This window comes from Aptenodytes patagonicus, chromosome 7, assembly GCF_965638725.1.
Source record: "Aptenodytes patagonicus chromosome 7, bAptPat1.pri.cur, whole genome shotgun sequence".
NCBI classification, from domain to species: Eukaryota; Metazoa; Chordata; class Aves; order Sphenisciformes; family Spheniscidae; genus Aptenodytes; species Aptenodytes patagonicus.
Window position 1 is genome coordinate 66,577,320 of NC_134955.1, and position 15,847 is coordinate 66,593,166.

Consider the following 15,847-nt stretch of genomic DNA (forward strand, 5'->3'; position numbering starts at 1 on the left):
CCACATCAGCACCTTGGTATTCAACGACGCAATTTCCCCACATCTCAGCAACATCATATGATTCATTTAGTATTGTACTAAGTCTTAGATAAAAGCTGCCAGGCTTACAATTTACCTGTACGTTCGTTTTTGCACACACAACTCTCTCCAGGTTTGTTACATTCCATCAGACCCTCTTCTACCAAAATATCAACTGGCTCGCTTATTTTCCTTATAAAATGTTGTTTCTTGGCCACAAGGAGTGAGATGCAATTTTAGACCTCATTCATCTCAATTCCAAGAGCTCTCAAATCTGCATGACAGACTAGTAACACAAGGCTTGTAAGGAAGCATTTTCACTAACAATTGCTGTGTGAAGTAGAAAACAATGTGAACATAGCTTCTCTTTTGTCCATTTTCATTTTGAAGGGATCTGGCCTTCAACTCTCAGAACTGGTCCCCAGGGAACAAAACAATCAAGGTCCTGTTTCTTGGCCCACTCCCATGTTCACACCCTCAAAGGGAAAGCAGCTGTCTCAATATCTAATCGTCTCCATTTAGGAGGCAAGTCTTTGCCAAAGGAGGACACATAGAAACACCCAACGTTTTCTAATGCTAAGCAAGAATCCCTCAAGGCTTAATTGAGAATTCAGCCCTCAGTTGTTGCATAAAATCAGATTCTCTGAAATCCCTCCACGTTAAACAGAGTCAAGTTTTATCAGTTGTCACTTTAAAAAAAAAAAAATTCTCTCCTCTGTACTACTGGAGGAGCAAGTCTTTTTTTTTTTTTTTTTTTTTTTTCAAATGGTGATCCATGAAATACATCCACCTTTTGTTATTTAACTGGTGACACTCACATTTTCAGCACTTTCTTCCGAATTTCCACTTCCTTGTCAACGGCAGGGTCCTCAAAGAGCTGTACCCTGAAGTTACTCTTCCGCAGAGGGGTATCACACTCCTGGCAATTCCCAGCCCCTCTCACAAACAGCAGTTCCACACAGCTCTCGCACCTGCGGGAGAAAGGAAGGGGTATAAAGGCAGATGCATGTTAAACAGTAATTGAGACACAGGACTGTCCCCCTTTTTTTGTTGTTTAAACACACACACTATAAGGACACAGTGCATCTCCCCTGGATTTCACTATTTCTTCAGCACCCAACAGTGGCAAGGAGGCAAGGGCTCTCCACCATGGCTGAAAGGAAACAATCTCAGCAGCACAAATGCATTTATTCTCCCTGCCCAAACAACTCGGCCTCTTTGCTGAGACTGAAAGTTAATCCAAACACAATGATGGGGTTTGTGTCAAGGGGAAGCTTGTTTATTGACACCATCAAACTCATTTCGTGTGGACCAGACTGCAATATCCTTATTTACTCTAAGCACTACCTTGCTGCACAAAAAGCCCCATTTATTTTCCTGATGCCATTCACAGTGCAAGGTATTATTCAGCACAAGCAGGGATACAAATCTTGCCCACAGCCTTCCAAGCATCTACCAGTACTACTATGGAGGAACTGCTATAATAAACCTGTGCTAAACTCCAGCCCAACACAGCTAAAAGAATCGAAATACCATTTTAACCAGCAACCAGCATTATGCAGCTCTCCTGTGCCTTCTGTTAATACTTTTAAAATTGCACACAAAATATACTTTACACAGAGGCTGCACAGAAATAAACCAAAAATACCTTTCTGGTTTTATTTCTTTTGTCTTAATGAGGATTTCAGATTTTAACAAGATGCTTGCTGACCAGTCAGTTGGCATTTAATGAAGCAAGAACACACAACAAGAAAGCCAATTTTAAAAAAAGTACTTGGGTACTAATAATGTGCAAATTTCTAGCAGAGGACACCACCTGCTGCAGTCATTTCCTACTGCTGGGGAGGCAAGGGGGTGTCTATTTATAGCTTTGCTATATTGAAGCCAAAACAGTTGTACATTAAGGGCTAAGCTGTATTGTACCTTCACAAACCCAGCACAAAAGCTAGACAAGTTAAGAGTAGCAATACTGACATGGTTGTGAAGGTTCTCAAACAAAGCTTGCACTCTGCTGACCCACCCCCAACTAAACTGGTTCCAGTACTTAGAGAGGCAGAGCTGGCTAGAGCCGACCAGTTTTACCCAGCTTCTGTTTTCAAGATTAGAAAGTGCAAAACAAATGCAATTGTATCTTACAATTAAAAAAAAAATAATAATCAGAGCAATTTTTTTGTTAACACAAGTAGAACTACAGTTTCAAAGTGCATCTTGCACAGCAGCTGCCAATGTTAAAGAGCAAACCTTGAATTTACTTGGACATTTTCATGCTCCAGAATTCCTTTAGTTAGAAAACCAAGCACATTTAAATACAATTTATCTGGGAAGGGAAAGATCAAACCTTTTAGCACACTAGGCCTGAAATTCAGAAGTTACTGGGACATCAACTCAAGAAGTATACTTCTTTATGAAAATAATTTAGCTCACCGCTATGAGAGAAGCAACACTAAATGCAAGAGAGAAGGCAAGGCAGGGAAAGGGTTCTCTCCTTCCTCCGCCAACCTGTCTGTGCATGCAACAGCCCCGTATATAAGGACAGTTTCACCGTCTCCTTCATTTTGGCAGCTCGTGCTGTTTATGTGTCTCTCTCAACACAGCAGCCAAAGTACAGCAAAAAAACCTGCCTCCTCTTTCCTATTCTTAAGTTATAGAAAAGGGAGTGTAAAGCTACAGAACTTGGCAGGTGGATCCAAGTGCAGGTGTTTGTATTGTGGTTTTTTTTTATCATGGTATTGCCTAAGGACCAACAGAACAGGGTCTTCATGTGCAAGATATCATGCACAGACAGTAGCACCCGAAACTACTTCACTTCCCCCCTCACCCACCCCCCTTCCCTAAATCAAAGACATTTCAAGTTTACACAGGACTTGACTATGGAAAAAATCCCTCCTTGGAAAAGCACTTTGTACAAGTGCTTCAATGCCTTCCCAAACTGGAACCAGTATTTCTAAGGCTGGAAAATAGCTTTCCATACAAAAAAAGATGAGTCAACACCTCACTGTGGGAATCCCACATCAGGTGATCACATTCTCACTCACTCATGCACATCCACCCTTATATTTATTCACAGATAATTCCTTCTGAATTCAAAAGGCGTTATACGGGACAAGTCAAGGGCAGACCTGGACTCTGTCCAAATCCTGCCTCCTCTCCATCTCCGGATAGATTTAATATACACAGTTAGATCCCAAGCTTACTTCCCACCAGGTCTGTCATTCTTGCCCCCACAAACTGCAACCGCTTTCCCAGCAATGGCAAACATGTTTGGTCACACGTTTCCATCTGATTCTTGAGGAAGGAATAAAGCCATCTCCTGAATCCCTCTCAAACGAGTTCCTTTTGGTTTCGCTGCAGATTGCTAAAGTCAGAGCATATGCAAACACCAGGAAGGCAGATTTCAATAAAGGTGGATTTAATAAATTATTTCATGTCTTGAAATAAAGATTTCAAAACATGACTTGGAAAAAAATTTATCTCACACTGTAAAATTTAAAAACACAACATGACTTTTTTTTTTTTTTTTTAAAAAAAGAGATGCAGCAATTTATGTGACTTCACCAAAGGTACCCAACCCATGGAACAGTCAGACATCCCAGGCAGCACAGCGAGACACCCCAACACCACAGCTGGCATTACAGAGCTCCCTCATGGCACATAGACCACATCAATTCAGGTGATCCTTCCATTTCTTTGCAAGTCCAACTCTTCTCCATTTGCCTTAGTGTAAGGACAGTCTGACTATGGAAGCAGGACATCATTCGGTGCATCTTTTACTGGCCAACACATCATACATGGCTTTCCCCAAATGAGCAAAGCACCAAAACACCTGCTTAACTCCCCTTCAAATCATGGCCAAACAGGTGGCCATGTGTTTTCTTAAATTATGAGCCTTAAATCAGAGATTTTTAATATGCATATATGTATGCATACTTGCTACGTATATAAACTAATGATGACAAATGTTCATGATTAAAAATCAGGTCTATACATTTTTTCAAAACTGAGTATGTCTGAAGACGACAGGTTCACATGAGGTCTAAACAAACACTCAGGGTGTGATATTGCCAGTTCTCCTCTTCACAGTGAGGTTGTATGGCCTCTGTGGTCTGTGTTCTATTTCACACATTCACTAAAATCTTTCATTACCTTTTGGATTTAAGTTTGTATCCTGAGAAAAGGTAATCTAGATGAAGATATCAATAGAAAATGCCCAGGGAGTTACACACGCGTGGACAACAGAGGAAGACTATTAGTGATTGCTTTTGTTGGTGACATTACAACACCTCCAGGAACAATAAAGTCTCCTGGTCTTCCACACCAGGATAACAAACATCAGTATGCTCATTTTCATTTCCATGGACACTGGTTTGATCTGTCTTGTTCTTCTCTTTCATCACCATGAAATATTAAACAAATGACTCAGTCTCTAAGCAGTCTAGAACGACGCCACATTTTTGAGGAAAGCAAGTAATAAAGCATCTAGATGGTTTGGCACCATCAATGCACAAATAGCAGTACATGCCCTCATGTCAGTGTTCAAGGACTTCAGGATCAGGATCGTACTAAAAATGCTTTTGGTACATTGCAGAAAACAAGCAGAGGTTCCTCTCCAGAAAATGTTAGATATTTATCAACTAAATTACACTTACTGGAACTGAGTGTTTGTTTTGGACAAAGTGTCTTCAAAGGGTACAAGATTTGTGCCCAATCCTGCATTCCCCACGCATGCACACATAACACTTCATGGAGGGATGATGGCAGATAAGGAATCAAGCCTCTTGGACACTGAACGGATGAAAATGGCTCACAACACTAGCATAGTTTGGTGGTACTACTTACTTTTCTAGCTTGACTGGCAAGAGAGCAGACAAACCAGAATAAAGGAAGAGCTATTTTCACAAGCAGGAGTACAAGATATTCTTTCCTTTAAAATTTTAGATTCTGCTGAGCATATCAAAAATTTGCAGGACTTCAGATACACAGCCATTAATCATTTCAGAAAAAAAAAATCTTTATGGCTTTTGCTGTTGACTAGGAATATTACAGAATTAGTTACTACGCTTCTTTACAAAGGCTATTTTTAGTAGATACACTTATTAAACAGTATCAAATATTTAGAATCTCTAAGCCCCTCTTCTTCAGCTTTTATAACCTATGTTTCTGTTATTTAAAGTAACATGCAAAACAAATGATCCTCTCTACTATGGAAAAAACAGTTTAGATTAAAAAATAATAACACAGCCTTCAACATATAGCCAAGACCTGAACCACAAACAAATGGAATGGAAAGAATCAGCAAAAAAGATGTGTTTTCACTTGTTCCTCAATTCTGATGTCAGAGGGAAATTTACTTACAGAAATGGAATGACTCTTGATTTATGGCGAGGGAACATTAAAAACCAACAGAAAACACACACACACACACACGAGAAAGCTTACAGAAAGACAGCTAGATTTTTAAATCAAAGATGCTTCTAGAAACATTCAGAGGCTTTTTGCTTAGCTTGGATTAGACAATTTTGTGTTCTTGTACAGAGATTCTTGAACTGAGACAAGAACTGCCCAATTTGGAGGAGCAGCTGTCAAACCTGTTTATTTCGCAACCTTCAGTACATTTAGTAAGTCCTCATAACCCACAGTGGTTTCTGCTACATAGCCAAGAGTTCATCTACTATTTGCAGTTGGCCATTGCAGGTTTATTTTCTAGGCTGATGGACTAATAGGCACAGCCTGGAAGGCAGGCTCTTCCTAGAGTCTGCAGCAATGATGATTTCTGTGATCCAAAAAGCTAAGGGAACTGAGCAAAAGCAATTTTTTTTCCCCCATGTTACAGGTTAGGGATAAAAAGCTGAGGAAAGAGAAAGAAGCGTGACTGCAATGACACCAAATGCTTCTGAGAGCCTCGGAATAAAGGAGCTTACGAGATCAGTAGCTCCCAGATGAGTAGGGAGTTGGGGACAAAAATAAGACTTTTCCTTTTCACACCTCAGCTTCAGGAATTCAGAAATCCTTATTCAAGTGCCTGCAGAAGCAGCTGCCTATGTGTTTTGGGCCACCTCTTCCCTGTCCGCCAAATACAAGAGGGAGTTGGGAGAAGAAAATACCAATTACTCTTTCCGTCTTCCTCTGTTCAGATTCTGTAAGTCCTACCAATGGGGATTTTGCTGTTGTCACCTTGTAAGGAGACAACTTCAGAATGTTCTCAAAACCTTATTTGGCCGAAAAACCCACAATGGGTCTGTCTTCAACTAGTAAATAAACAGGTCTCACAAGCAGCCCACACGCCATGTAGAGATTACAGCTCGTTATGGCAATTAAGACACGTCTCGGGTTTCAGGCAGAAATCACAACTCTATCAATCAACAGATGAGAATTTTTGTTTTTTAAACACTGTTGATAAGCTATCTTCAGTTGGCTGCAGCTCCCCTCTGTTCAGCCCACAGTAACATGCACTGCAAGACAAAATCTCAGACTACTTTGCTAACATTTAAGTTTTTTTCGAAAGTATTGAGACTCCGGAGAGCTGATCTTAACCCCTCCTTTAAACAAAGCAAAACCAAAAAAAGACTCTGGTACTCTGCCTATATCTGTATTATGTCAATTCTCAGCATCATCTGCCAAGCTGCTGAGCATACAATCCTTCTTTTAGACTATTTATATCTTTTGGGAAAAGGATGCACGCACACACTTTTGTTTCATTTTTGTTCTGTCAGATGAGTTCTGCTCCGTATTGCAGAAAGGAGGAGGTTAAATGAGCCCAGACATCTCAAAAATTTAGGAGACACTCAGCCACAGTTAACCCTATTTTCCAAACACCCATATACATACCCTGATATACAGACCAGTTCATCTCAACTGCACTCACCAGAAAGAAAGCAGACCAGGTAGTGGTTGAACTATAGCCTTGAATGACTGGCATTTTAAGCAAAAGACGACATACTGAGTCAATTAATAATAAATAGAAACATTTCTACCACCCATTGTGTTTCAACATCTCCATTACAAAACCATTTCAAGTGGCTTGGACCTGACAAGATAGTTTGCAGCAAGCTGAAATTTAACTCACATTTATCCAGTACAGATGAGCCTTTTCTTTTTTCCTAGGGGAAAGAAAAAAAATAGAGAACCTTTTGTGGTATTAACTCTGGATAGTATAGAGAAAATATTCCTATAGGTATTTAAATAAAAGTGGTTCTTCGTGAGATACTGCTGCCTAGTCAATTAAGCACACAATCATAAAAAACATGTCTTACAGCACAATTATGTCAATTTGGTCAAACAACAGGCCAATACTTGACAGGCCAATTCTTGACACTTCAAGAGCAGCTGTGTGGCATTGAGAAATAAGTGTTTTCACAATGACTAGGCATACCAAAAACCAACCGAGAATTTACCCAGTGTACCAGAACAACTACTTCAAATCCATTACAGTCTACTGGGCAAACACATGCACTAAAATAATAATTCAACCATGTCAATAACCCTTTTATTATGCTTTATTCTCTTTGTATAAGAGCCTTTGCAAGTTTTCAGGGTTCTCAAACAAACATCAAATTGGGTAGGTATCAGGATTAGCAGCTGCCCACAGCACACCTGAACTTAAGATACAATTACGAAATTTTCCTGCCTAAAATGCAGGAACTGCACTTTTTTAGATGTGACCTAGCTCAACATTGCCCATTGTCTCACAAGACGAACATACTTATAGTTAACAAGTTTAAGATCTCACACTGAACTCCATACAAGACACGTTGCTCCCTTCTTCCGTATCCATGTGTTACCTCGTGAGAAAGTCCCACGCCATGGTGTGGGTTGAATAGCCCCCAGAGCTGACAGGTCTTACTAACTCAAGTATTTTGAGCATTCACTCACTCAGTCTTACGAAACACCTGCATGTGGCAGAAATCACACTGGAAAAAAACCTAACACACAGACAACAGAAAATAAATGCTTTGGGGACCCAAAATAGTCACAACAAATCTTTTATTTGATCCGAAACAAGGCTTCTACCTTCTGTTCTGTACTTTCAACACATTTTACAGTGCAACAAGCAAGACAAGGAAATGCAGCTATAAGGTAAGAGGGAGAAAAAAAATTAAAAGGTATTTGTGGCATGATGGGATATCCTGAGCACATTACTGAGGGCTTGTCACAAGACACTCCCATATTTCCTGTCTAATCTCAGAAAGTAAGAAGATGAAGTCGATAAGACACACATCTGTAAGAGAACCAGGCATATGACCAACGTTTTCCATAAAAACAACAGTGGTTTGGTGTCTCAATGGGAAACATGCGAGTGGTTAAAACGCTCTCAAAAATCAAAACCTTTACCAATCTCTTGCAAACATACCTGTTGAATGATCTGTGTATGTTGGCTCATCTCTCCCAGCTTTTGGGAGGAACCAAGCCAAACTTCTGCCAAGAGCATAGGCTTGTATTTCACTCAAAGCATAAAAAGTACTCAGTCCAGTTTCCTTAAGCTATTCAAATAGAGAGAGACAGTGTGGGTGTATGTACACACACTTAAAAACAACAAAAAAAACCAGTCTGTTGGAGGAATAACTGCATTGTCCATGTTCTGGATAGTTCTGAAAACTCTGTCAGTGCTCAAAAAGCAACGTGTCATGAAGAACTGTCCCCTCTACCATTAAGCTTGCTTGGTTTGAAAAGTCTGAAAGAACAATCTGCCATGACAAAATGGTACGTGGGAGCTCCTGCATAAATCTTGTTCTATGATACAAGAAAATCAACTGTTTCCTTTTATGTAATTTGTCAGAAACGAGTGACCAAACTCAAAGGTTAGGACACCAACTCCCATTCTCATGAGTAGCAAAAGTCCTAACAACCTTGCATTTATATATGCAGCCTAGGAACACCAAAATTGTATTTCTACATGTTAATTCAGCACCAATGCCAAAGAAGCTGCTGTAATCTGCCCTCACACTGCCGTACACTGTCCTTCCCCTGCTGTCCTCTCCCACAGGCCAGAAACAAACATTTTGTGCAGCCACATGGTTCATTTGCTGGGTTATTTTTCAGCCAGATGAACTCTCCCATTTGGTTCACCACATAGTTCACAAGTGCTTGTACCAGCACATAGCAATGGGCAAAGTGAAGGTAGGAATGAGCAACCAGGGTGAGAAAGCTTAAGCGGGATGTTGCCAAATACAAAATCCCAGGCAAAGCAAGCATATCACACCACCATCGTGGAAGTCTTGAAAGCCAGACATGTTTAACACTCATTCATTAGGGAAGCTGAAGCATGACGAGAACAGGGACTGTGTTTAGTACCAGACAATGCAGTTAGGTGCCCAGCAGCACGGGCAGTCACTTTTCTAAACACCACCACATACCTACACAGCTTTGCAGATCTGCTCTCAAAGCAAAACTAGGAGAACCTTCAAGTGAACTCCAGGTCCCAAGAAGTTCAGCAGCCAAACTTCCTGCAGACTTCAGACAGGTTAGGGCATCCCACAAACAATGCTCCTATTCAGGCAGCTTCCACCCGTGTATTTGACACTGAAAGCGCTTTGGCAAAGGTAGATAGTTTTAACTGCAGACATGCCTGTGACATGAGCACCAGCACCAGTGCAGCTGGGCTGCAAAGCAAGGGAAGAGGATGGCACCACAGCAGGCAACCTCCAGACAGCTTAGGCTGATGTAGGATCACATCCTCAAAAACTCTGGCAATAAAAGACCCTCCCCAGCATTCAGCACACTCTTTACAAACTGCATAATAACATCTGAGGCAAGACGACTCAACTCTGGGAGAAATACTTCCCCGGGAAGAGGGCTCCTCAACAGTGTCGATGGAAGTAACCACAGTAAATCAAACCCTGTGGAGATGCCCAGCATGGCCAGGGACCGCCAGAAAGGTCCTTTCAGTCTGAACAAGACCCCAGAACTAAGTTACCGCGGATAGCCGCTGGGTGGGAGAGCATAAAAAGCTATTCCTCTCTTCCCAAGCTCTGAATTCAACAGCACCCAATGCTGTTTATTAAAATTTGTCCTCCCCTTCCCTCTTACACAGCTTTTATGGCATACCCAGCTATTTTAGCTTGATCCAAAAGTATAAGGAGAGAGAACACAACCCAAAAAGTATCCGTCATTATTTCAGAGTACTCTAAGCTGCTTGATCAACACAACTCTAGAAAGGTGAGTCGAAGCACAGTTACAACACAAACAGTACAAGAATGGGTGGGGTAGCTGATGGAGGATAAGAAGTATTTTTCAGAATTGCTAAAAATAAGAGGGCCAAAAAGCATGTCACATTATTTCAGAATATTTTAAACAAAGCATACAAGATTACTTTACAGGCAAGTCCTTCCACAATAGAAACAGAAGGCAACACAACGGAACAAAACAAATGCATGCATTTGAAACAAGTCACAAAGTCACTGGGAGCTCATCATTTAAAGACCACCAAGGAGAAGAGACACCCTTATATCAATTAAATAGTAGCTCATGGTCCCTCTGCAATGTGTTGCAGTCATGAAAAGGCACGTGCAACCCAAGGATGTATCAGAAGAGCTGCTGCTGTCAGAAAGACAGAATCACCAGCAGGAGGTGAGGAGACTTCACCTGAAATGACTTGTACGGTTCTGGTCACTCACACTCGGAACAGATGAGCTCACCATATAAATGCAGAAAAGGGCAACTAGGTTGATCACAAGACTGGGAAGATTGGCTTATCAGAGGAGAAACAGCAGGAAAAGCTACTTAAACTAAAACACCATACTGGTGTTTTAAAACATACTGGTCCAACCAGTAGAGTAAAAATTTATACTGGAAATTGTAGTTTTCACCAGCCACAATAGTGAGAATCTGGAACCACATCCAATAGAAGTAACAGGGAAAAAATTAGTTTCAAAAGAAGTTTTATAAGCTCACGAAGAGGATTTGATGACCTGATTGTCTTCAACAGGTAACTAGATTTGATAACCAAGAAAGTGCCTCCAGTCCTATCTATGGTCCTAGCTACATGCGCTAAATTCTGAAACCCCAAGACAACAACAACTCAGGAAGAAAAATAAAAAAGGGGAAAGAAAAGGTCATTTTGGTGAAGATACTGAAATATTACATGCATCTTTGAATACCGAAAATTTTTTTTTTTTACAGGATGACATGCATGGCACAGATGTTCTAGCATCTGCTCCTTCTGCTCATTAACAGAAATAACTCCTAACCATCAGTCTAAAGCAGTCTTTCATAAATAACACAGATTTGTATTATTTTATCAATAACCAATTATTTTATCACATCTGGCATAAATCATAATATGTACATGTCTCAGATCAAAACTTGATTCATTTGGATCAATTTTTTTCACCTTGTGGAAAAAGAGAGAAGGTAAGATTATACCATTCCACTTGTCTTTCTTTAATAGCTGATACAATAGCACAGAAGAAAACTAGAGCATGCATTCTCAGCTTGTCTTATTTCCCGATAGTACATGTGATTTAATATCTAATTTAATATGGATATATATTCTACTAGTATGTAAAAAATCTTCTGGTAGCAAGTACATATTAGCCGATGTGTCTTCTGTACACCTTGCACTACATCATGCCTTAGCTCACAAGTAAAACAAGTTTAGATGAACGACTTCTGTGCAGCAAAAGGTGGTGGCCATGACTCAACAAATCATCATTCCCACCTCTTCATCAGTCCGATACAGCCTTAGGGAACAAACTGCTTCCCAGGACTGCTGCCTTTTCAGTGAGACAGACCAAAAGCACCAGTAGCCTTTGAATACTAAGGACTCAGTAGTGTTTTTGTTGTTGAGAGCACTCCGGTTTCCAAGACTAGTGTAGGTAATTTTACATCATATCCCAATTCCCTACTGGATTTTCAATTGATTGGGGCATTCTTTATTTCCTGCCCTAAAGCACCATTTAGAACGACTTGCTAAATCTCTGTTGCCTTTACTATTACAATTTGAATAGCTGGATGTCAGAGAAGGAAGAATGATCTCTATGCAGTCCTTAAATACCTTACAGAGCAGAGTCTAAATTATTCTTAACACTAAGTTGTAGAAAATCTCATCAGAAGAAAGAAAAACAAATAAAAAACCCAACTCAATAACATTTTATTGCCATCTTTCATCCAAATACAGACTTAATCCTTAAAGAAATAAGCCTGGGCAAGTATCTTTAAAAAGAAAGACTGGCATTTTAAAAAAAGAAGAATTCACTTGCAAAGAGTGAAAGGTTTGTGTATTTCTATTTTTGAAAACCTAGGAAAAAAATTTAAAAAATATATATCTTTGATAGGCAAGATAGAAGTACATATAATAATAAAAAAAAAAATCTAACATGCCATTCAGGGCTTGCTGAACAAGTTCACTTCAATGTAATCACACACAGAAACAGGGGTGCAAGGGACCCCCGGGGTCATTCCCTGCATTTCTACAGAGCCATGCGTTAGACTGTCCAGAGAAATCTGCAGAACATTTGTCCCTGAACGTGCCATGGGCCACACAGAGCTCTGCAACCCAGCACAAATCTACCTGTTTTGTAACCTAAAAAAGTTAAAGGAGATGTAAAGAATGAACCCAAAACCAAGTAAGGCATCTCTTGTTGCAATGGATCGCTTATTTAAGACAGTCCGTGCTAACCTTGTGCCTAAAGCTCATTTGGGTCCTATCACTTCCCAGAGCCAGCACTTTTGATCCACTAATGATCTTTAGCATCACAAGCACCTTATCACGCTCTGTGGCTGCAGCTACTGAAACTGCAGCACTAATAAAGGCAAGTTACTAGTTTTAGTTTCTGTAACCCAACAGATTTTATTGCATTTTCTTTAAAATGCTTCTTTATCTCACCAGTCTTCACTTTCCCCTGTATAAGTGCAAAGGAGATATTAATTGTAAAATCCCAACAGTAGCAATTCAAACAGCTTTCCCACCTCCCTAGTCTCATTTGGGGATCTCCTACTTCCTACCAATTTTTAAGGGTCATTCCTCACTCCATTTTCACATAATCCCTAAACAACTATTATCACATCTTTTCTCAGCATGAGATAAAATATAGACTGTGCTTCATAAACAGTGGAGACCTTAAGATTACATTCTTGGTGGGACACAGCATCATAAATATTTCAGGGATGTCTTGAAATAGCCTACAATATACAACACATGGCCAGTGAAACAATCTCAAACACAAATATGTTTTGACTTATTAAAAAAATAAAGGAAAAAACACACCAAAACCTCCTCCCCCCATCTCACGCTGGCCATTGAGCAGTTCAGACTGCAATTTCCTTTTTGAGGGTGGCAGAGATCCTGACCTACTTAAAGCCTGGTAGGGAACTTTTTTTTGCATTGAAAATTTAATAATTCAAAAAAAATCCACTTTTTCCTTAAGTTTAAAAATAAACGGCAATTGCTATTTTACTACATTAAACCAGTTGGTGAACATAACGCAAACTTCTTGAAGTTAAATTGTAAGGTCACATTCAATGCAACTACTTTCAGAGGAAGGTATTAAACAAAAAGAAGGAGGACGTGTCAGACCTTCATTAGCTATGCTGGCATCTCAACCATTTTGTACAGATTGTAGGGAATAAAAACCCAGCCCTATTTCAGTGACATTGGAGGTAGCTGCACAGGTTATCAAAATAGGGCTCTAAGTAAGCAAATACATTACTCACCATACCAACCAAAAGAGATAACACAAACTGTTCTCTCAAAGTTGCAGCACACTTCAAACAATTTTATCATGATGAAAATTTGTGATGCGTATTCATTCTTTTTAATATATGTTAGTAGGAGAGACAATGAGGAGAATCAGTTGCACAATGTGGGAGCAAGAAGCAAGAGAACACGTATTAATGGAGGATCAAAAAGACAAAAGCAAAAAAATAATTATATTTTAGCAAAATACATTATATTCTTGTTTGTATTTATATCAGTACCCGTTATGTCACAAACCACACAAAACAGACCACCCCAGTGTAGTTACTCAGCAGTGGATGGAGACACCGGGACAAGAGACTGCAGAGGATACGGGGAGGACGACACACAGCTGTCTCCCCACATTGGTAAGCTGATCATGATCAAATTGTCATCAAACAATTTGAAGTCAGATGAATATCCACAAATCTGTTCTTCATTATGTGGAGTTCCTCCCATGCATAAACACCAAACTTGGAGCACAGATTTGTTGGGCATTTGTGTGTGGCTCGTTATTTGTGGGTGGAAATAGCTTGGAAGAACTATTTTTGGATGCCTGTTTTAGCATAAACCCCACCTGCCACCCTCTGTAGGTGGTAGGTCTAACTTACTTGTTTTGCAGAATATTTTTGTTCATTCCTATCTCTGCATAATGTTAACTGAAAAAAACCAAGTTCTCAAAATTTCCATTCGCTACTTCAGCTGTAAATATCATGCAGGCAACCAAAACCCACCATTATCCATGGCTACAGCCTTATGCTGCGTGGCACCATAGCCCACTAGTCCCACTGATTAAGAGCCACTGAAAACAAGTAAGGAAATGGAAATCTGGCCCAAGATTCAGATGATCAGTTCCAGACAATATTTGAGCTTATCTGTTTTACTCAAACATCAGCTGAGAAGCTTTCAACAATGCTGCAGGTTCTCTCAAACACCACACTGCTCCATAATTATATGGGATCTGTGCGCGTATTCAAAAGCAGCATTTATTTAGGCTCACAACAGCTGTATTAAAGCCATGTGTAAAGAATATTGTTCCTGGTCTGAGAAACAGTGAATAGCATTTTCCTTATCCATATAAATCACACACAATAAACGCTTGATATTATCTAGTGCCACTAAAGCAGTCAAATTAAAACAAATCAGGAGAGTAAACCCTTGAGTGCAGAACTCTAGGGATTGAAAGCCTTTGAACGCAGAATTTTATGCTTTTTGAATGAGGCTAGGAACATATAAGTAATAAGCTTATACACAACAATGAAAAAGATTTCTTCATCCACCACCACCCACTAAAAAAAAAAAAAACCCAAAACAAAACAAACCAAAAACAAACCAAACACACATCTATTTTACTCATGAATTTTTGATTCTGCAGACCCTCCAAGAAAGCAACAGCCACTAGCAAATTCCATGATGACCAACAGATTGGGGGACCCAGTAAAGAAACCCAAAAAAGCAAAGGATCATTTTTTCAGAAAGTAATGACCCCTCCAATTGCTGACATTTTGGAGGTGCCCACTTAACAGTGACCACCTTTAACCTTCTTGGCCAAAGCAAACTGCATATATGCAAAAGATAAAATTCTCTCTACTCAAAAATGAATCTCTCAGGAGATCCCAGACTGTGAATTATCTACTCTCACCATTTTATGGAATTATGTATTACTATGAATTATTGGGCTCAATCCTGCAAGCTTAATGCACAAACTGTCCTTGATGTCCAACAGGGATAACTTGGGCAAACAAGGCTCCTTCCACCAGGGCTTAGGGTCTAGGGTTCAGAAGAGTTTTGTGAAATCTGAATTTTTCACATTTGAAAGCACGAGCTCAGCGCTGTGGCACACATTTGGGTAGGTGGTTACTTGTGTGCTGAGGACCACAGCTGTGCTGCAACATGTTTACAGACAACTTTTTCCCATGTAAAGGTTCGCTCCCCCCTTCATAGATAAAACTAGCATCTAAAAAAAAAATGAAGGACCTTCTCTGATTTAACTGCTGTTACTCATGAGTGCAAGAAAGACCTTTTGCCACAGTCTGTCCTTGCAAGATAAAGTCCTTCAACTCATCACCAATACCTATGATTAGCAGTCTACTTTAAATCCACACTCCTGATATTTCTAATACAATTTCAGTAAGTTCTCTAAAGCTCTCAGATCCCCAT

At 39.9% G+C, this 15,847-nt stretch overlaps 1 protein-coding gene across 2 annotated transcripts in view; it reads right to left on the reverse strand.

The window, feature by feature from the left end:
- MNAT1 (MNAT1 component of CDK activating kinase) overlaps nucleotides 1–15,847 on the reverse strand; it is a 129,104-nt gene that overhangs the window by 89,586 nt on the left and 23,671 nt on the right. The window contains exons 2-3 of one of the 2 annotated variants that reach the window (XM_076345647.1): nucleotides 7,082–7,115; nucleotides 837–989 (exon numbers count right to left, since the gene is read on the reverse strand). In XM_076345647.1, the coding sequence (XP_076201762.1) occupies nucleotides 837–989; nucleotides 7,082–7,083 (155 nt within the window). In that variant the 5' untranslated portion in view covers nucleotides 7,084–7,115. The remainder of the gene's footprint in view (nucleotides 1–836; nucleotides 990–7,081; nucleotides 7,116–15,847) is intronic. The other variant, XM_076345646.1, reaches the window with a different exon arrangement.